General features: G+C 44.3%; 1 protein-coding gene across 3 annotated transcripts in view; it reads left to right on the top strand.

Moving 5' to 3' along the window:
• PDE1A (phosphodiesterase 1A) overlaps nucleotides 1-22,982 on the top strand; it is a 143,688-nt gene that overhangs the window by 28,700 nt on the left and 92,006 nt on the right. The window contains exon 1 of one of the 3 annotated variants that reach the window (XM_035133613.3): nucleotides 19,396-19,869. The exons of the other annotated variants lie outside the window; for them this stretch is intronic. Within the exon in view, the coding sequence (XP_034989504.3) occupies nucleotides 19,817-19,869 (53 nt within the window). The 5' untranslated portion in view covers nucleotides 19,396-19,816. Of the gene's footprint in view, nucleotides 1-19,395; nucleotides 19,870-22,982 lie in introns of those variants that run through there. 3 annotated transcript variants of the gene reach the window in all.

The following is a 22,982-nucleotide window of genomic DNA, read 5'->3' as shown; positions in this document are numbered from 1 at the left end:
AGTGTCACCCCCTCCAGGGTGGCACCCAGGGCGGACTGCCCCCATCGCACCCCTTGCTACGCCAGTGCCGGGACGGTTGTGGCGCTCATCTCACTTTCAGCATCAACAGCTTCTCCCATAGCCACAGCTCTGATGTTTGTCTTTCTAACTAGTAGCAAGTTGAGGAAGATCCAATGGTTTTCTGTCTGGTGCACAGAGCCATTTCTTTTGTTACCTTAATGGCCCGTACTTAGAAAAATGTCAGTTATGCTCTGCATCCAGTCCCAGGTTCAATTCCTGGCATATCCAGTTAAAAGGATTAGGGTAGCAGCCTAGCAGATGGCAATAAAGAGACTCCAGAGAGCTGCTGATGGTTTGATTAAATAAATCTGACCTGGTATAAGGAAGCTTCCTATGTTCTACTAAATAAAATCTTTTTTTTTAAATGTGTAAGTCATCAAAACCAAGCACATACCTTTCCAACCCCCCCCCCCAATTTCTTTATTTTGAAATCCTGCATCTTTATTGAACACACGTCACATTTCTTCCCAGGGCAGTTAGTTATTTGACAGATTCAAAGTCCGTAAAAAAAACACTACATGGCAATGTCATTGTGTCAAGTTTAATGGATAATCCATGAAAACAGATTGTGTCGAAACACGCTGTCTCTATGCACATGGCAGCTTTAAGCCTTAGGCGATTCATTATCAGTGTTATTATTGCTTAAAGGAAGTTGAATTAACTGATATCCGTTCATCTCTTTATGCTAATAGGATAGAGCACAATTGTACGGATAATTCCTCCAAGTCATGCTGTTGTGTTCAGTGGTGCTTACTCCCCAAGTAAACGCACATAGGGTTGCAGCCTGAGGGTGTGTTATTGCGAATCTCATTACAACCGAAATTATAGTGAAGGAAATTACCGGGTTTTCATTAGTTCTGCATTATGGTAGGCATATGTGTGGGAAGAACTTTGACCAAAAGCTCGTCCAGATGATCCATTTATTAAGCCTTCATCCTGATTTGTTGCACAAAGCTTATGGGAAGGTTAGACTATATTGGGTCTTTGCAAAGCATTTATTCTGATTTGATTTGGGGGAGATTATTTGACAATGAGCATTCATCCCAAATTCATCTTGATTTGCTTGTGTGGTGTTTAAATGTCTTCCTATTAATCATTTGTTCACCGTGTATTTTTCACTGCATTTCCCAATCAGTTTCCTAGCCACATTTGTTATGCCAGTACCACAGAGCTAAACGAAGAATCCTGTATCTGCTTGGTTCCTTCCTGAAAAAATAGTGACAGACTAGAGGTCCCACATCCCCACAAATGTTCAAGCATGAAGAAGAAAGTACCTCAGTTTAAGTACACTTCGGTTTGAGTACTTTCAGTTTAAGTACTCCGCGGACCCGTCTGGAACAGATTAATCCACTTTCCATTACTTTCAATGGGAAAGTTCGCTTCAGGTTAAGTACGCTTCAGGTTAAGTACGGACTTCCAGAACCAATTACACTCATACTTTGGGTTAAGTATGCTTCAGGTTGAGTACTCCATGGACCCGTCTGGAACGGATTAATCCACTTTCCATTACTTTCAATGGGAAAGTTCGCTTCAGGTTAAGTACACTTCAGGTTAAGTACAGACTTCCAGAACCAATTGTGTACTTAAACCGAGGTACCACTGTATTCTTGTAATTGCCGGGACGCTGACATGAGTGTTCTTGGGTGTTCAGTTTTACAAATGAAATTTGCAGCTTAAAAACACTTGACCTTTCAAGGGTTGCGATATTTACGGTACTCACATCCCAAACTTATTCTGACACGATGAATGCACTGCACTTAGAGGGGATGTTGGGCAGGGGAAAGAAGCAGAAAGCAAAAGCAAAGCAGGGAAATGAGCCTGGATTTCTGGATGTGACAAGCAGAAGATTTTATTCAGTGTACAGTTGCACCTTGGATCCCGAATGCCTTGCGAGTGGAATGTTTTGACTCCCGAATGCTGCAAACCTGGAAGTGAGTGTTCTGGTTTGCCAATGTTCTTTAGAACCTGAGCGTCTGACATGGCTTCCGATTGGCTGCAGGAGCTTCCTGCAGCCAATCAGAAGCTGCGCCTTGGTTTCTGAATGTTTTGGAAGTCGAATAGACTTCTGGAACCGATTCCGTTTGACTTCTGAGGTACGACTGTATTGTTTTTTTAAAATAAAGGAATTAAAGACTGGAAACTAGGATATAACATCTGAGGCTGCAATGCATGCCATAACAGTCAGTTGTAGTTGTTGTTGTTGTTGTTGTTGTTGTTGTTGTTGTTGTTGTTGTTGTTATGCTTCTGCTATATGGGACTGTAATTAAGAATCACTAAGGGCCTAGCTAGATGTTAACACACAAATGTACATATCTTTCTCATGGATGATGATGATGATGATGGAAAAAAACCCTGCTGGGGTGGCTACACGTTTAAGAAGAGAAGTAATAGAAGGAGGAACTTCTAACCCCCCCACTCTCTGGGCATTTTCCTACTCATACATCCTACCCCCCCTCACCTGATGCTTTTCTTTGTTCACCTCTGCAGAAAAAGATACAGTGCAAATCTTTTGTTAATTTCCATCGAAATTACCACAAATAGGGTCAGTTTGACACAGGTTTAAGGTAGGAGGGGAGCTGTTTCGCTCCAGTTAGAAGAGTCAAATGGTTAGTGGAGGAGGTGGGGATTCAGAACTTGTGATATTCCCTTTGTTCCTAATTATTAATTATGTAGCGTGACTCACTTTACATAACTTGCCTGGCAACGATTTTGCTGTCTAATAGATCACTGAAGAAATTTGACTTCTCTCCCCCCCCTTCAACGTTCATTGGGGAAAGCAGTACAACAGTCATCTTCTTTTCTGTAACTTTCATGCCCGTACAAGGCTCAGTCAGAATTTCGCTTTGATATTCTCCAAGGCAGGACAGCAGGGCTTCCATCTTTCTATGTGTGAGAAGCTGAAATGTCTTCCTTTTGAACTCACAATGACCCCAGCATCCCTAGAAACTAGGCAGCTGCTAAGTGAGCCACTTCGCTGCTGGCGGAGGCAGCAGGGCGGGTGGGGTCCCTGTGGGGGGTGTCAACGCAGAGGCTTCTGCCATTCAAGGCAGTGGTCTCACTTTGCCGAATGGCTGGGCTTCCAAACACAAGCTTAAGAGTTGAGTATAAAGTGCATGATTTCAGTCTTAGGCGCATTATCTCTGAAGAACGTTATTGCCTTTTTATTGTTATTATTTTCCCTTTCAAACAAAGGAAGGGTGGGCAGAAGGTAGATCGCTAGATTGACAAGGGCTTCTGGCTCATTAGAACGGCAACAGCAAAACATACTTTAGGCTGCTGAAATGAAGGCCAGTTACCAATTGGTGGAAACCGCAGGCGAGGAGAGTACTCCTACGTTCAAATCCTACTTACAAGTTTCCCTCGGGCATCTAGTTGGCCACTGTGAGAACAGGATGCTGGTCCAGATAGGACATTGGCCTGATCCAGCAGGCTAATCTTATGTTAGACAGCCAATCATGAGTGGACTTTTGTGTGAAGGACTGCTGAACCCCATTCATTTCAGGTACTGGGGGAAAAAATATTCCTAGGCTCAGAATGTAGTTGGCTGAGAGGCACCTTCTTCTTGAATTATAGCTATATGTCTTTTGCGCCTGGCTCTGGTTGGTACATGTTGGGGCGCAGTAGCTATGAGTGGAATAAAACTAACCCTCCAATGTTCCTAACAATTCCTGAAAGTGCAAACAGGTAGATAGATCGTTTTTTTTTCATATGTGGTGGATTTGCAAGGAAGCGAGCGTATTTTGGCAAATGATACATGGAGTTTTTTTTTATAAAAAATGTTTAAAATGAGTATTCCAAAACACACACACGCCCTGAAACGTTTCTGTTAGTGATTATAGGAGCAGAAATCCCCCCTATGTTATTTATGTATGTAGCAACAGCAGCTAGGCTTCTTTATGTGCAGAAGTGGAAGGAGGAATTTGTCCCCAACCAATTAAGAATGAATAAAGAAGATAATGGACTGTACAGAACTGGCAAAATTAAGAGAGTCCAATGATGAGTGTTTCATGGATGAATGGAAGCCTTTTTCAGATTACTTAAGTAAATATTATCATATGACGAACTCACGAGCGGGATACGAGCTATGAGCAAAAGAAGGAATTAGATTATAATATTGTGGTTATGATTTAATACATAGAACAGGGGTGTCAAACTCAAATTCATCGGGGGCCGCATCAGCAGTTTGGTCACCCTCAAAGGGCCGGTTGTGTCTGTAGGACTATGTGTCCACTCTTTATTATCATAAATTATTGTCACTGCATTCAATTATTACTGTTTTTTGTAATAATGTAAGCTCATTCCCGCCCCCACGCGGATCACATTCCTGCGTCGTGGCGCGTGTGTGGGAGGGGATGTAAACGAGGGAAATTTGAACAAAAGGTGGGGATCGACGGCTTCCGGGGGGGGGGTGCTCAACTAAACCTTCGGCAGGAAGGAGAAAGCCACTGCTGGGATTAAAAACCTGCAGATGGAAAGAGGGCTTCCCTCTCCCGCCCTGCGCACACCCAAACCCCGCTAGGCAGGATGCCACACGCTGCAACCCACCCCATGCTTTGGAGAGGGGCAGGAACATGCGGTGCAGCGCCAACTCCCTGCTTTGCTTTTGCATCCTCCCTCCTCAGCGCCAGAGTCCCTTCCCCTCGCGCTGAGGGAGGGCAGCGGATTTCCCGAGGAGGAAGGCGGCGGTAGCCCCAGCGGACGTGCATCTTCGCCTCAGAGCTGCTCTTCCCCCCACCTGCGCTGTTGTCGTCTTCGCCGCCGCCTCTCCCTACTGGGATTGCAGGCAAAGGAGGCTTGAAAACCTCCCCCCCCAATTCCCCTCCCACCTACTCGAACTGCGAGGCGACTCCATCTGGAGCCCTACATCACGAGGGGCTGAGAGGAGGCGGCGCCGCCCCCCCAGGGAGCAGCTCCGCCGGAACTGAGAAGCCAAAGGGCAGCTCGGGGGTGGGGGGCAGAGCAAAAGCCAGGCACCCTCCCGAGTGTCTATGAGGAGAAAACGGGGGAAGAGGGAAGAGAAACCCGGCTCCATCAAGAGAGCGGCTGTTGCGCTTCGCCTACTTCCCCCTCAGGCTCACTCCGTGTCCCTTTCGCCCGCTCGCTCGCCCACCTCCCGGATGCAGCCAAGGAGAGGAAGGGAAGCGGCGGGCGGTGGCTCTCCAGTGCCGCCTCACTCGCTCTCGCTCTCGGAGACAACAGCAAAGCCTGCCAAAAAAAATCCAGCGCTGCTCCGTCCCGGCACCAACTTTGCCGGCGGCGCCTGTAGGGCTTTCCTACCTCCTCGGCGGGCTTCCTCCTCCTCCTCCTGCATCTCACTTCCCCGTCTGGCCGCTGTGCCACCGCCTCCCTCAGCCTCATTCGAAATTGAAATTCCCTGGCCAAGGCCATCAGCGCGGCTCCAGCGCCCCGGCCTCCGCCTGCAGTCCCGCCCCCGGTTTTGACCCTCGGCCAATCGCAGGCTCCAGAACTACTGTCAGTGCCTATTGTCGGCGGCGGCTACACGGGCCACATGACGAGGTCTGGCGGGCCTTGTGTTTGACACCCATGACATAGAAGATAGGATCCATCAGAAAGGGAGAAACAACAACTCCATGGGAAGTTGACAAAAGTAAGAGGGAAAGCATAATAGTGGTTTGATTGTATATGACTGTTGAAACTTAATGAAATATAATTGAACAAATGTGAGCTAACCCTCCAACACTGGTATCATCACAGCTTACTTGGACAGGGCAGCACAGCCATGAGGTCAGGGCTGTACAGGCACATTGGCAGAACCAAGCCAGTGGTCCTGGCAGCCCATCTGCACAACCCTGACCTCACCACTGCCTTGCTCTGTGCTCCATCAACCTGTCTCCATCTCTTTGCCCACCACACCAGCTGCTACTGCTTATGAACATCTTTTTTAAAAAATCCGGACATCTGCTCATGCCTATTAAAAGTGACTCTGCTGTAGCATTCTTAGCTTAGTATATTATACCAATTGGGGAGTAAGTGTTTCCAGAGCTTTATGGGAAGGTTAAAAACAAAAGCCCAGCAAACCAAAGCAAGAATAAATCTTCCATGAACATCAACATCTCGTACGAGTGAATTGGACTGGATTCGAACCAACTCTTAATTTGATCTTGCTGTAGAAGGTTTTAATTTCCTTGACGTTGTTGTTTATTTCAAGGAAAAACACTTCCCCAGTTTGTCAGTAGGGCATGTTATTTTTCCTGCCTTGAGCCAAGAAATGCATGTTCAATCATGTAGGTATTTCCTCTTGCCCACCCTCCACCTCCTAGTATGACATAAAACATGCAACACATGGGCGATACGCAATGAACTCTAAAGCAATGATGCATTAATTAGCATATGTTATTCATCAAACTTCTGAGACAAATCTGTATATAAAAAGCCTTATGTGAAAGCCACAGAAACTTGCAAACTGACAATTCTGAAAACAACCTGTTGATATCTAATACCAATATACTGTTAAATGTTTAACTTCATCTGAATGTCCTGTTCTGGTATGTTTTCCAGATGTAAAACTCAGTCTTTAGATAATTCTTTTGGATAGGTTCATAGAGATACCAACAAAGATAAATTCGATGTTGTTTCCAACACAAATATACACTTCAAACAGAAATACATAACCTTGCCGACAAAGGTCCGTATAGTTAAAGCTATGGTTTTCCCAGTAGTGATGTATGGAAGTGAGAGCTGGACCATAAAGAAGGCTGATCGCCGAAGAATTGATGCTTTTGAATTATGGTGCTGGAGGAGACTCTTGAGAGTCCCATGGACTGCAAGAAGATCAAACCTATCCATTCGGAAGGAAATTAGCCCTGAGTGCTCACTGGAAGGACGGATCCTGAAGCTGAGACTCCAATACTTTGGCCACCTCATGAGAAGAGAATAATCCTCGGAAAAGACCTTGATGTTGGGAAAGATGGAGGGCACAAGGAGAAGGGGGCGACAGAGGACGAGATGGTTGGACAGTGTTCTCAAAGCTACGAACATGAGTTTGACCAAACTGCGGGAGGCAGTGGAAGACAGGAGTGCCTGGCGTGCTATGGTCCATGGGGTCACGAAGAGTCGGACACGACTAAACGACTAAACAACAACAATATATGGCTTCAACATTACTATGAAACAGTACTCAACATGAGATGTAAGTTTATTTTGATAAATGTTTCATAGCAATGTTATGTATTTCTGTGAATATTTGTAAGTGCTAATAAGATTTGGTTTGTATTACCTGTGAATGTCAGAATATGCAAATCTAAACCTGAAGAAGCCCAGGAATTATCGTGGGAGTGAGCTACCTGCAAACCCCAGTTAACGAGCCCCATTGGGGGCAAACAGTGGGATTCTAAATAACAGGACTGCCAGGGCGAAACAGGAGGAAAATGCCAGCACCCTGTCTTTTCATTTACATCTCCTCTTCATTCTTATCTTCAGCAACATCTGTTTACAACATCTTTAGCACCTCACGGTATTGGAAACAACGTCGAATTTATCTTTGTTGGTATCTCTATGAACCTATCCAAAAGAATATCTAAAGACTGAGCTTCACATCTGGAAAACATATCAGAACTGGACATTCAGATGAAGTTAAACATTTAACAGTATATTGGTATTAGATATCAACAGGTTGTTTTCAGAATTGTCAGTTTGCAAGTTTCTGTGGCTTTCACACAAGCTTTTTTATGTACAGATTTGTCTCAGATGTTTGATAAATAACATATGCTAATTAATGCATGATTGCTTCAGAGTTCATTGTGTATCGCCCACGTGTTGCATGTTTTATGTCATACTATCATATGTACTAGCAGCATAGGTACATTTTTTTCAGCACCCTCCACCTCCTGGCTAACAGATGCTGATTGGGAAAAAGCAGTAAAATGTCCAAGCTTCAGGGGAAAGTTCTCCAGATGGTTCTCACATGTGGAACCTTGCCAATGAACTATTGCCTCTTTGGCTTTGACTCGATCCCAGAGTGGGTCTATTGCTTTGCATCTAATAAACTCTCAACATTCAACTGACTCTCCAATGACAGAGTCAGGGTGACAGATGTAGGGATAAGTAGAACATTTCATGAACATGTGATTGGGACCAGAGCTCTAAACAGAAGCATGAACAATGTGTTGGGATCTGAACCCTTCCTTTCCTTCTCCTCCCTTTGTTGTTTTGCAAAAAGCAAACTTTGGGAGCTGATTCTAAGAGTCATTGCTAATAATAATAATAATAATAATAATAATAATAATAATAATAATAATAAACTACTCGCATGCCAAAATGGCTTCTAAGTGGTTCATAAGTGGAACATCAGTTATAAAATAGCCACACAGGATTAAAATACACAATAAAGCAATTCCCTCAAAACATTTGAACGCATCCGTAATTAAAATTTACGACATGAGCCCATTCAAAAGCATAATATTTAAAACAGCTAAAGGAGCAAGGAAGACAATTAGATCAGGAAGTTTGGGTTCAGAGGAATACTTGTCTAAACAGCTGTGTCTTCAAGAGCTGGTGGAATACCAACACTGATGGGGGCATCTCACATTTTAGCAGGCAGGGCTTTCCACATATTGGGCGCCACCAGTAAAAAAGCCCAACTCTGTGTTACTGCAAGCTGATAATATTATATTGAAATGTCTCTGAGCCCTCAGTGTAGCATCACTCATTGAGCAGGTGTGGATGAATTTGTCAGTTTTGGTTTCTCCCAAACTGCTGCTAAGATAGGGGGAGGAAGAGGACCCACCAAGTCAGTAGAGGGCCCACACATGAGTGGCATCAAAGTCTTAACCAAACCTGGCAGCAGCCTCATGTTTTTCTGCCAAAACTGGTTCCCAAACTGACTATGTACACACAGAAAATTACCATCGTTCATCTGGGAGCTGACATAAAGCAATGAGGAAGCAGACATAAAACAGAATTCCTAAAAAAAAGTTCAGTAAATAAACCCTGTCACTTGGTTGGCTACCACAGATTTAGATCAGTGGACAAATAAAATAACATCATCTGTTTTACCAAATACACTTCATTTGTCTCATAATAACTCACAGCAAACTTCTGTGCATGGTTAAGGCATATCGAATGCTTAAGCCCTGCCCCCTCTAGAGTTTGACGGGTGACCTCATGGTGACATCCTCAATCATGGGGCAGGATCTCTGGCAACGTCACTGTGATGTTTCCTGTCAAACTGTAGAGTGGCATTTCATATAAGGTAGTCTACATATCCTACTAATGGGAGTTACGTCCAAGGAAATGTGGATGCAGCCTGCGTTGCTTCATCCCTCCAATCCTTCCCATAGTCTGTTGCTAATAATTTGCACCATCATGTGCATTTCTTCCTGTTTTTATTGCATTCACCTCTTTTTAAATTGATAACACAGTCATTATGGTGACTGTATAATACGCTAGTTTCTTCCTTCATCTTTTTTTTGTCAACGCACAACTTACGGTCAGTTCAGATGGTGGGAAACCATTGTTTGCAAATCTCCTCTACAACACAGCTGATGTTTCTGGTTTGTTTGTTTTTGCTTGTTTGTGTTTTCCATTTTTATTCTAACATTCCTTAAAGGAGTTCGGGTGTGTGTGTGTCGTGGTCTTTCCTCTCCCCCACTCCCCGAAGTGAAATCTTATTAAATCTGAACTTGGGGTGCAAAGCTGTTTTTTTAAAATTAAAAAAAAACCTTATTTCATCTGTGGCGACACAAGTATGAATGGTTTCATGCTGTTTTAACTGTTAGTAATCATGATGGTCAGCAAAGCACAGCTATTAGAGGACTCGCTTGCAAAATGCATGCAAAAACAATCACAATGTATTCAAAGAAAGAGGCAAGGTTCCATCTCCTCTGGCCAATAACAATATTGCACTGGCTCCAGACCAAGGAATCCCATGTTTTGACTCGTGTGTATCCCAGAACAAATATAGCGTTCTAACTCTCAAGGGAATGTGTTTCTCCACCCTTCCATCCTTCTATCTTTTCTGCCATTTCCCTGTTCATCCTCGCTGCAGATACTAAACACAAAACTCTGGTAAGAAAATTAAAGCATAGGTCATACAAGGAGAGGGCATCTGCCTCACTGCTCAAGCCCATGTTTTGCATGCAGAAAGACCCAAGGTCAATCTTTGGCATATCCTGTAACTGGGCTCAGAGCGACCCCTATTGGAAACCCTGGAGAGTTTCTTGCAGTCTCTCTCTCTCTCTCTCTCTCTCTCTCTCTCTCTCTCTCTCTCTCTCTCTCTCTCTCTCTCTCTCGTATGCTAGAAATGGGACAAGGATTGTATTATTATTTTTTAAGTACAATTCCCACTGAGAACAATGGCACATTGCAGAGGCCCATTGCTCCCATGGGGATTTGGTTTGTTTTGAACATGCATTAGTGGCAGGAACCCCTAGCTAGCCACCTGTAGGCAGCTGTAACTATTTTTTTTAAAAAAACCCAGGGATGATGAACTTGTAGCCCTCCAGATGTTGTTGTACTCTGGCTTGCATCAACCCCAGCCAGCATGGCCATTGGCCAGAGATGATGGGTGTTGTAGTGCAGCAACACCTGCAGCTCCAAAGGCTCTTGGGGCACCTTATAACTCTTATTAGTAGCATTAATGCAGAACCACATCTTAAAATCAAAATCAAAATCAGTGGATCTCTTTCAGGATTTGAGCAGATTTTTCCTACTGAAAAGCTACACAGAGTCAGAACAGGGCGAGGTTGATTTTAATCCTGAACAGAAGCTAGAATTTTGCCCATCCCTACTGATACCATGGGACGCGGGTGGTGCTGTGGGTTAAACCACTGAGCCTAGGGCTTGCCGATCAGAAGGTCGGCGGTTCGAATCCCCGCGATGGGGTGAGCTCCCGTTGCTCGGTCCCAGCTCCTGCCCACCTAGCAGTTCAAAAGCACGTCAAAGTGCAAGTAGATAAATAGGTACTGCTCTGGCGGGAAGGTAAACGGCGTTTCCGTGCACTGCTCTGGTTCGCCAGAAGCGGCTTTGTCATGCTGTCCACATGACCTGGAAGCTGTATGCCGGCTCCCTTCGCCAATAAAGCGAGATGAGCGCGCAACCCCAGAGTCGGTCACGACTGGACCTAATGGTCAGGGGTCCCTTTACTTTTACCTTTACCTTTACTGATACCACCCCCCTTTCAGAGTATGGAGGAGATTCCCAAACCATAAAGAATATCAATGAAGACACCTTTGGGAAGGCATAGCTCACATCTTCCTGAGGCCAAGGGCAAAAAACCCTTTGATTTGAACTAAAGTTGTTGATCTGCAACCTCACCTGCAGGCATAGCTGCCAAGTTTTCCCTTTTCTCGCGAGGGAAGCCTATGCAGCATAAGGGAAAATCCCTTTAAAAAAGGGATAACTTGGCAGCTATGCCTGGAGGTTGTGAGAAAGGTTGTAGAAGGCTGTCTTTGAAATGCTAAAGAAATAAGGAGGAGTGGAAGGGTATCCCACCTTTCACATAGTTCTTCTGGGAACAACAAGCTGGGTAATGATAGTGTCTGATAAGTTTATAAAGCTTACCCACTTTGTTCTGGAGAGAAACATACGAGGGAAGTTTTGGAAGGACTAACTAGAGTGGCGCACTGCGCACAAAGGGGTAGTGAACCTCCCATTTTTGCTCTCACATTGTTTGCTGTCAGACTGTTCGGTCTTTCAGGGCCTGATGGGGGCCACCTATATGCCCAGAGCCTTCTGGGAAAAAAGAAAACGAGAGAAGCTGCTTCAACTCATGATCAGGCCATGCGAGAGACAATAAAAAGACCACCCCTGAATGAGAACTTTATTCAGGGTGGGAAAGGTGACAAATCACCTCAAACGTACTCCTGGGGGTGGACCAAGCCTGCTACTGCTGGGATTTTACTTTGTTACGTGGGAATTCCCTGTTCCAAAGTCTCTGTGTGTCTCTTTCTCCAGTCCCTCCTCGGTGTATTAAATACAGTTTGTACTTCATCAAGCTGTTAGGGAAGGAAGCTGGTAAACCCGAGTCTTATTACTACATTTAGCAGATGGTACCTCGCGGCTGAGGGGATCTCAGGAGAAGGCACTGTGCCGAATTAGAAGCGAGGCCTCCTTGTTCCAGTTCCTTTCCAACTGAGGAAAAGAGGGGGGAGTCAGGCATCTCTCTCTCCCTCCCCCCATTTACCTGGCGGTCGGGGTGGGGGTTATGATTCAGTTAGTTTTTAAGTAGCAAATGCCTTTTGCGTGCCTGTAAGCTTTCATTTCGGGGGGGGGGGGAATTGTGCAAATCTGTCAGGGAAGTTCAGATTTAAGGGGGCTGTGGAAGTGAATAAGAGAGCAAAACAGCCTGGGTTTCAGCCAGCAAGCAGGAAAGTCTTAGCAAGGAAATTAATCTCCCTGCAACATGATGTTGCTGGTCTCCCGTGCATGTTGTGTACACAGAGAAAGAGAGGGAGAGATTAAATCAGTTTTACAAATACTCCTATTTGCTATAGGCGAAAAAGGAAATCGGAGCTTAAAGGTCTTTACAATTGTTTGCTCATGGCTTTACCACATGAACTAGAGTAGAACTGGTCAATAAGCCCGCTAGGGCATACATTATTTTTTTAAAACTGCCTTCTCCCGAGTGCCTGAATGAGTCATCATGCTTATGTTCAGTACTTTCTAGTTTTGCAAGCTTGGAGAAGTCATTAGGTTAAGTTTCAGAGCATCTTTTTCCATTTGCTGACGTCAAGGCAAGGGAATAAATTGAGGTTGCCCTACACATTTGTGTGCTTCCATTGCTGGGCGCTGAATGGAAGCTCGTGCAGCAGTTATTGGGTGGGCTTTGTTTTGCTTTCGTTAATCTGATCTGTAATGTAAGGAATCGTGCTGAGGAATGCCTGTGAAGGGAATATACTCGCATCCAAAGAACCTGGCTGGGCTGCAGTCCTATGAGAGATGGGCACATGGGGCAACTTCAGTTTTTACCAGTTTCTCATTTTTTCCAATCTTAAGTCCTGTTCACCACTTTTCCACCTCAGCTTTCCGCTTTAAAAATACAACAACAACAACAACAAACAACAACAACAACAACAACATTTATACCCTGCCCATCTGGCTGGATTCTCTGGAAGAAAAAAATTGTTCTAATGAAAATTCACCAGCATTTTAGTACAAACTTATCTTAATATATATATATACACATTATACACAGATCTGGATCTCACAACGCTATGAATTAATATTAATGACCAAACCATGTACGACAAGAAAATCACTACTTTCCCATCAACCTGGCATAGAGTTATTACATTTGCAACATTAACAGAACATGGTTATTAGGCCTCTGAGAACACATGACAACTTATGGAATGATACACGTGTTTAAAAACGGAAATGACTGGAAAGTTAAATGTAAATAAAAAGAAATGTGCTGCTTCTGTGGGGTATGTGGAGTGGCTGAATATAGTTTGTTGCTTCTTGAATAAATATGTGAACATAATATAATATTTTGCAGGGAAATTCACATTTTTGCAAGGCAGTCTCGCCTAATATAAACACCATTACAAAGTCATTCCCCCAAATATAATGGACTTTTGTATGTTATTCTTTTACCAACGAATGCATTAATATACACACTTTACCCTAGTAAGTGCATTTTTGAGCGCATTACTTGGCTGGGGAATTGCATTGCAAAATATGACAATGTGTCAATTCTGAAGGATGGCTGTGTTTTGCTTCTCATATTGTAATCTTATGAGTCTCTCTCTCTCTTTTCCCCCCATTGGCTAAAATTGTGGCGCATATTTCCAGGCAACCATCCCATTGAGATGAAGAGACATTCTTTTCCAGGAGTGGTTCAAATGCGAGAATTTTCTGGAAGTGCCTCATTGCATCAAGGTTTCCCCTCCCTTCTGTTCTGGGCTTAAATTGGAAGGGAGTTGTGCCTTCATCTAATGGGAAAGGAAGGAAGCAGGGTGGTTCATTTGCATTTAAAATTAAAATTTACAGCCTGGCAGAGCTAAGGCCCACCATACAATTATTAAGAGTAGGGCTGGGCGACATCTGGTTTTCAACATCACAATATACCACCAGCCAAACGTCACAATATATCAGTATATCACAGTGTCTGAAATAAGGATGGAGCTATATACAGGTAGAGGCATAAGCTGGCTTCACGGGTTTTCCTGCATTGTGATTTTTGCATAGGTAACACACACACACACACACACACACACACACACACACACACACACACACACATCATGATTCATGATTCGCAATGTATTGCCAGGTAAAAAATTATGAAACAGATATTGCAATATGGACTTCAAAGCAGTTTTGGATGATACATTGATATATACAGTAGCCCAGCCCTAAGGAAGAGTAAGGGTCTGTCCAAGGCTGCTGATTTTTTTATTTTTATTTTTTTATGTTTGGTTCTAATTGGTTTAAAAGAATAAAATTATTCTCTGGATTTGGAGCATGGAAATATATAGGCGGTTAGATCTTTAAAATATCCCCTTCTAAATTCCTTTCAAAGTTCCCCTTACTTCCCTTAGGAAAAGAGACTAAGTTAAAAAATGGTTTAGTTACAAACTCTTCAAAGGTCAGATTCATGTGGCTTTCCATACAGCAGCAAGAAAAGACAGGCAGTTTAACTTAGTTTCAAAAAGGTAACATATTCTAAATCATTTGTATAGAAACACAAAGACGGCTTGCTAAAGCTATGGGGCCCAAGCTTGGAGCATCTTGCTCAGACATCCTTTCTGGTTGGGTTCACATGGTGGAAGAAAATGAACTAAGGCTTCGGTAATCCTTCTTCCCAAGGCGAGGGGATGTGACCAAAGGGGAACTTTGGGAAGAAGGGAAGAAGCAAGATGCTCCAAGCTTAGACCCCATAGCTTTAGCAAGCCATCTTTGTGACCTAGCTAAGCCTGGAAGGCAGCTTGTTCTATGGTCTTTACCTTTCCAGCCTCAAGCAGATCATGAACGCAAGGGTGACGAGATGAATCGATTTGTTATTGGCTTTCTCAGGCAACGTGGTATTGTTGTCTCTGATATTGCAGATGGGGTGCGCATAGAGTCGGAGACAAATGGAAGAGAGAGTGGGAGCAATTTTTGCCATCTAGTGAGTTCATGACATGATATAAATTGGGGACTTTCTGATTTGTAGTTCAGTCCATTTGCCACCACACTTACACCAACTCTCACCTGGGTGTGGAGTGGGGGGAAGAGACTTTAAGTACATTGGTTCTACCAAATTCTACAAAACTAGCCCACAGCTATATAGCCATTCTCTTCCCTTGGGAAAATAAGCACTGAAGGAATGGGAGTAGTTTGGCAGGGGCTTCAGAGGCAACTATTCTCTAGATTGCCAGATGCTTTCCATATCCGTGTTTTGTGATGCATGCTTCCCTCAGCTAATGTCCCTGCAGTTGGCTGACATGAACTTGGGGGAATCAAGGTGATGCCTCCTTCATTGTGCTTGTGCTCAGCTCTATACAAGGCAACAGAAGTTGTTGAAATAGTTCAGATGGCCTGCCTATCTGGGCCATGGGCAATAATTGGGTTCTCATGGTTTTCATTCTTCTTAATATTGACATTTAAAGGTAAAGGGACCCCTGACCATTTAGGTCCAGTCGTGACCGACTCTGGGGTTGCGGTGCTCATCGCGCATTATTGGCCGAGGGAGCCGGCACACAGCATCCAGGTCATGTGGCCAGCATGAAAAAGCCGCTTCTGGCGAACCAGAGTAGCACACGGAAACGCCGTTTACCTTCCCACTGTAGCAGTACCTATTTATCTACTTGCACTTTGACGTGCTTTCAAACTGCTAGGTTGGCAGGAGCTGGGACCGAGCAACGGGAGCCCACCCCATTGCGGGGATTCGAACCGCCGACCTTCTGATCGGCAAGCCCTAGGCTCTGTGGTTTAACCCACAGCGCCACCCATGTCCCTTCAATATTGACATTTAGGCAGCACTCCTGCAGAGGTGTATATCGGCATTTGCACTTCAAAGTTGACATCAATTGTAGTTTGAGAATGTAAGACTCTTGTGGGAATATAAGGGCAGATTCACACAACCATTTTTAATGTGGAGGACTCACCATGAAGTAATTCCCCCATAATTATTTACATGGTCAGGTAAAGTAGTATTGTGAAGGTGCTTTCTGGGGTTTTGACTGGCCAAGGAGTTTGAAGGCCAACTCAGCTGGACTCTCAAATCAGGAAAAGAATATGGCTGGTGGCTGTGTGATAACCACCAGCGTCTCAGTAGCTCTTACCCCCTCTTATGACCTGCATGAGGTAAGGTTTTTGCCACATGTTGTTCCCAGAAGCAATGACAGGAATCACAAGCAATCCATGAGGTCTACATGAGGGAAATATTAAATTACAGTCCAAAATCAAAGTGTGACTTGCCAAGTATTTGTGTTTCTCTGTTGTTGTTTACTGCATCTCTAGGAAAACCATCAGTTTTGTGGGTTTACATAATAGGTCAAAAATGTCAGGTTTCAATCGCAAGACCACATTTTCTAGGAATGTTTTACAGACCCATTTAGACAGCTTCAGTGTTTGAAACTCCCATTGTTCTAGGCGTATTTTGAGACAGGGAATTTTATTAGAGCAAGCAATTTCTGAGCTCTGGGCGCAGTACCGCGCCTATGATTTCAGATTAAAACTGCAGAGTGGAAGGAAAGGAGGACCTTTTTTCTGCATCCCCACTTCCAGCTACTTTCTGAAGACTGGAGAACAGACCCTCTTAAGAATATTAGGGGGGTGAGCAGGGGAAGGACTAGACTATGTGAAAAACGAACATAATACCAGTATTTTAGCTGCAGTTCATTAATTTTCAGCTTTGTATTCTTGCTATTAGACATTCCATTGCTGCCATTTAGCTCCCAGCTTTCATATCTTTCATATCTCAGTTTCTAACCCTGGGCAGGTTGTAGTCACATTTTCTCTAGTTTTGCCACAGATGACCTAAGACCCTATTCCTATGTTTATTATGTGGGAGTAATGGCTCTTGGCCACAGCTTGGTAAAGGTAATATCAACATCAGGCATCCTAGGACTTGTGGGGGAATTTGTTGCCTCAGGGTCTTTTTTGGGGAGGGGGGGAGGGAGGTGAGGAAATAAGAAAAGCCAATCTACACTTGCACAATGAGCTGATAGACTTGTACCATATCAGAGATGGGGGAGATATTTTAGAATGCTCCCCTTTGTAAAGCACACACACAAACACTGTCCCTGCATACAGTAAATTACCACACAAGGGAGAGAGCTGGACTAAACACTGATCTCTGATATGTTTGTTTACTCCATGCAGGAAGGGTTTGTTTGCTTTTTAGGTGGGGATCTCCTCCTATGGCAGTGAAACACACACAGGGTCCTGATTGTGGCAACAACAGCAATTGCCCACAGCCATGCCAGTGAGTGCTCTGATCATTGCCAGGCAGGAGCATAGCTGCCAAGTACCCCGTATTTCCCGGGAAACCCCCATTTTTCCTTACCGTTTCCCGGAGGTCTCCTGTTCCAGCTCCTCTCCCGTTAATTTCCCTTATTTTGGTTCCTGTCGGCGGCCATTTTTCTGCTGCCGCTCTGCCCATCTATGGGCACCAGAAAATGGCCGGCACCGGAAGTCGTGTCTATGCATGTCCGGAAGTGCGTAGACGCAACTTCCGGTGTCACTTTGCCCATCTATGGGCACCAAAAATGGCCGGCGCTGACACCAGAAGTTGCGTCTACGCACTTCTGGACATGCGTAGATGTGACTTCCGGTGCCAGCGCCAGCCATTTTCGGTGCCCATAGATGGGCAAAGCGACACCGGAAGTTGCGTCTACGCAATTTCCAGTGTTGCGTGGCTGCAGATCCCGGATTTCTCTGTGAGAGACTTGGCAGGTATGGGCAGGAGACACCATTTACATTTCCCACAATGCCCTGTAACACCGGACATAGCATTCCATACCCTCCAATGTTTCTCTGATGAAAATAGTGATGTCCTATTCAGTTGTTGTTGTTGTTGTTGTTGTTGTTGTTGTTGTTGTTGTTGTTGTTGTTGTTGTTGTTGTTTTACTAATACCCCATCCATCTGACTCAGTTGCCCCAGCCACTTTGGGTGGCTTCCAACATATAAAAAACATTTTAAAAAGCAATTAAAAAACTTCCCTATACAGGGCTGGTCTCAGATGTCTTCCAAAGGTTGTATAGTTACTTATCTCCTTGGATCAGGGGTTGCATAACTCCATACCCACATTTCTCCGATGAAAATAGGGACATCCTAAGGAAAAGCGGGACATTCCAGGATCAGATCAGATACCAGGACAGCTGTAAATCTGGGGCTGTCCCTGGAAAATAGGAACATTCCTCTGGAGGGTCTGGCATTCTTCTGGGGTACTGTGGGGAATAAAACTGGCAGTTGCTACCTTACTAGGTGCTGGTGGGGCAGGGAGATGCAATCATAGAAATGTAGAGTTGAAAGGGACTCTGATGATCATCTAGTCCAACTTCATGCAATTCAGGAATATGCAGTTGTCCCTGACAGGGATCAAACATACAACCATGGCATTATCAGCATCATGGTCTAACCAATCCAGGCTTGGCATTGAACAGGGGTCAGCAAACTTTTTCAGCAAGGGGCCTGTCCAATGTCCCTCAGACCTTGTGGAGGGGCCAGACTATATTTTTTTTGGGGGGGGGGGCTTAGTTTGCCTACCCATGGCATAGATGGTAAGTTTGAAGTTCCAGAGTGTGGAATCTTACCTAGTGCCTCGATCTGTGTAATAATGGATAGATGGATTATCTCTGTCGATTAACTATGGTAGTATTAATTCTGTTCCATGCTGGCATACTTCTGCTTATGTTTAACATGCCTCATATTTCGCAGCATGGCCAGACTGAAATGCAGGGTAGGGTTCAGTTTTGTTGTTGAAGAAATCTGGTTAGTTTTTCCTCTCCCCCCCCCTTCCCTGATGCAAGTATTGTTGCTCCATTCTGTGTCGATTTGATCCCCCACCAGCTGCAAACTCTGAATCCTACTGTGGACTATTAGGCTGTTTAAGTGCCAGAAATTATGAGCGGTGGTTTAATATGCATAGTTACAGCTACACATCAGCCAAAGTGAATAATAGCCAGACTGTAAAATAATTACAACAACGTCTTGAAGAGAAGCCAGGCACAGAGACCAGAGCCATTCGTCTCCTTTAATTTGTATACAGTTCCGTACAACGGCACAAAAAAAGAAAAAGGAGGGAAAAAAACTTTCTGAAGGCACTTGCAAAGGGGTGTGTGTGTGTGCTTGCTGAAACAGCTGGACAACTTTTATTTTGAAGAAAGAGGAGAAGAAGAAGGAGGGGAAAAGAAGAAGTGAAGCCTCTGAACTAACGAGCTTGTTTTACAGTGCAAGGGAGCCTCTGCATCAAAGACTTTGACCCGTGTGTGTAAGACGTCTTCTCATGACTGGAATAATCTTAGCACTTTTTCTTTTCCCCCCGAGTTAACTGGCTGGCGAAGTTTTGCATTTTTCTCAAGCACCTGAGAGGATTCCGAGGCATTTCCCCACTTCGATCGACTTGATTCCAGCGCTGCTTGCTGTTAACAGCCTGCATGGTTTGGTCTTGCTCAGATGTTATGTGGTCTCTATGGCCTCACTTTGCTCAACTGTCAGAGAGAGGGAGGGAGGTTTTCCCCAGCACCAAAAAAAAAATCACTGTGTTCTCTTCAGCACAGTAGCTGCTAAGTACAGGTCCCCTGGTTGCTCCCAGGTTCTCGCTGGAACTATTTTCAGGCCAAGGAGATTCCCCCCACCCTCATTTAAATGGCTGATTGTGTTACAATTAGGAAAAAGCACCTCCAGAGACCAATCTTTAGGTAAGTAGTGCCACGATCGTTTCTTGGGATCAGAGTAATTCTTCTGAACTTTTCCTCTTGCATCTCTTCTTGCTAACTTGGATTTCAGATGTGAAAGCAAATCAGAGGCTCTCCACAGCAGGAGTCTAAAGTTTAACTCGCTCTGTGTGCCAGCAATGCCCCCCCCCACATCATATAGTCATTTTCGTGGAAGTTGGAGTAAATGTTCTGAGACATTTGTTGCAGAAGCTTTAAGAGGCAGAAAAACAACAGCAACAACTGAAAAGAGGTTGAAACTTTCTATGAAGTTTCCTGTGGCATTTCCATGCTTGCAAAAGATGCACAGAAACCTTTCTTTTCCTAACGCTTTGCTGTCGCTCGGACCCAGAGCCCTCTAAATGTTGTACATTGTTCAGATTTGGCGCTAGCTGATTAGGTTTGTGTGCCAGAAATATAATGCTTACTAATGACACATGATTTTCAACTTCTGCAGCGCGATGCTACACACGCCTACTTGAAAGTAAGCTGCGATGAGTTCAGTTGCACTTACTCGCTGGTAAACATGCTTAAGGCTGCAGCCTTAATAGCATGCTTGAAGTAACATGGAAACTAAATGCAATTACTTTTCTTTTTTTCTCAAAGGAACTATGCAACCAACAAGTCCTGATGCACATTTATTCAGTGATAACCCCCATTCCGTAGGAGGGAAGAGGGAAATATTTGGTTTGGTTTGCGGTTTAATGTGAACTTACCTAATTTATGTCCCGAACCAGTATGAAACCGAAATGTAGCTGTTCTTAGAATTTTACACTTCTCCAAATTCTGCAGTGCAGTTCTACAGACAAATAATGGATAAAACATTGGCTATATTCAGGAAGGTGTGTATTTTTGTATGTAGATTATATTAGGGGAAATTGCGTGCAAAAAATGTGCGTACTGTGATCGATGGCACACTGAAATGCTGACAAATTTTCACAAGGACTTTTTCTTTTAAAATAAAATCACCAACTGTTGCGGAAACCTGGTGAATTGAATTAAAACTGGAAAAATGGGAAACAGAGATAAATGGAAATGGAAAGATTCATCAGTCCCTACTGCATAGTAAGTGTATGTAGGATTGCTGCCGAAATATATAATGGGGTTCTTCTAGCAAAAAAATATAAATCGTGAGACAGAAGTAAATTAGGTCATAACTCTGATTCTCCTGTGTAAGCTTAGATTTCAGGAAAACCCATTGAAGTCCATTAAATTTTGACTACAATGCTAACCCAGTTACTTGGGAGTAATCCTCATTGAGTTCAATGGGATTCCTTCTATGCAGGCATGCATTGGAATGGGATGAACACAACCGTTGACCATTAGTTTCCACGCAAAATCAGGAGCGACTGAGGTACATTGGCATATAGTGCAATCCAAATCAAAACACTAGTGTATATTCTGAGTACATTTTTACCTGTAAAACTAGGCCCGGGGGGGGGGGGATCTTATGAATGGCAACTATGTTTTTATTGCATGAGTTTCATCTCATTTGTTTATTTTATGGCAAACATCTTTACACCTTCGCTTTAGGCTTAGCCTGATAAAGTGAGGAAATTACATAGCTATGTAATAAATATAAAGCAGAACGATCACAACTACTGTAGTTCTGCTGCCTTCTTTAAAACACCTCTGGGGAGAACATGATGACAACAAGGAGATCTCGTTGCCAAAGTGTTGATAAGCTACATGAATGGCAAGTTCCACTGGGCCTCAGAAGGGCAAATGGGGCCGCAGTTTGATAAGGTGTGGATATCTGCCCAGAAGTTAAATTCCAAAGATAAAACCCTTTGCCTTCTGTGCGGACTCAGATAGAGCGTCACAGTCAATTTGACTCACTGCAAAAGACAAGTGTCCAGTGTTGGCATTGCAGACAAGTGTCCCTATTTTCCAGGGACGACCCTGATTTAGAGCAGCCACCCCAGTTTCTGATTTAATTCTGGAATGTCCCACTTTTTTTTCATTGGAGATGTTGGAGGGTATGGAGTTATCTGACCCTCAAGCCATCTGAAGGCAATCCTGTATAGGGAAGGTTTTTTTTTAAAAAAATGTTTCTGTTTTTATATATGTTGGAAGGTGCCCAGAATGGCTGAGGCCGACCAATAAGATGTTTGGGGTATAAAGAGTAAAATTACCATTATGGAGCGGGGCGTCTCTATTTTCATCGGAGAAATGTTGGAGGGTATGGCATTATGCAGCTGCAAGTCACATTTTCAACCAGCTTTTGCTGCAATTTAAGATTTCATGCTGGCACAGGTATTCCCCCATTCACGGGGCCTTTCCCCCAATTACTTCAGGCAAGGAAATGGCATTCTGCTGCATGCAGGGTGCAGTTCAGCCCGTTGAAGAGACTGTGGAATCCCCTTGCACAGCATCTCTGGACTATTATCCCACATTTCCTCCAAGGACCTGAGGTTGTCATGCAAGGTGATCCTCATAACAGTCCCATGAGGTAAAGGTAAAGGTAAAGGGACCCCTGACTGTTAGGTCCAGTCGCGGATGACTCTGGGGTTGCGGCGCTCCTCTCGCTTTATTGGCCGAGGGGGCCGGCGTACAGCTTCCAGGTCATGTGGCCAGCATGACAAAGCCACTTCTGGCGAACCAGAGCAGTGCACGGAAACGCCGTTTACCCGACCTTCTGATTGGCAAACCCTAGGCTTTGTGGTTTAACCCACAGCGCCACCCGCGTCCCTTAGTGGACCTTAAAAAGGTAAAGATAAAGGGACCCCTGACCATTAGGTCCAGTCGTGACCGACTCTGGGGTTCCGGCGCTCATCTCGTGTTATTGGCCAAGGGAGCCGGCGTACAGCTTCCAGGTCATGTGGCTAGCATGACTAAGCCGCTTCTGGCGAACCAGAGCAGCGCACGGAAACGCCGTTTACCTTCCCGCCAGAGCGGTACCTATTTATCTACTTGCACTTTTACCTCTAGGTAAATAAAGACTGCAACCCTGCACACTCTTTCCTGGGAGTTTGCCCAACTGAACTCAGTTGAACTATGTAACAATGAACATGGAACTATAAGAGTATGGTAGAGCATGAGACCCTTAATCTCAGGGTCATGGGTTCAAGTCCCACATTGGGCAAAATGTTCCTGTA

The sequence above is a fragment of the Zootoca vivipara genome, chromosome 1 (assembly GCF_965207765.1).
Source record: "Zootoca vivipara chromosome 1, rZooViv2.hap1.1, whole genome shotgun sequence".
NCBI lineage: Eukaryota > Metazoa > Chordata > Lepidosauria > Squamata > Lacertidae > Zootoca > Zootoca vivipara.
This window is presented reverse-complemented; position numbering and strand designations above follow the sequence as displayed.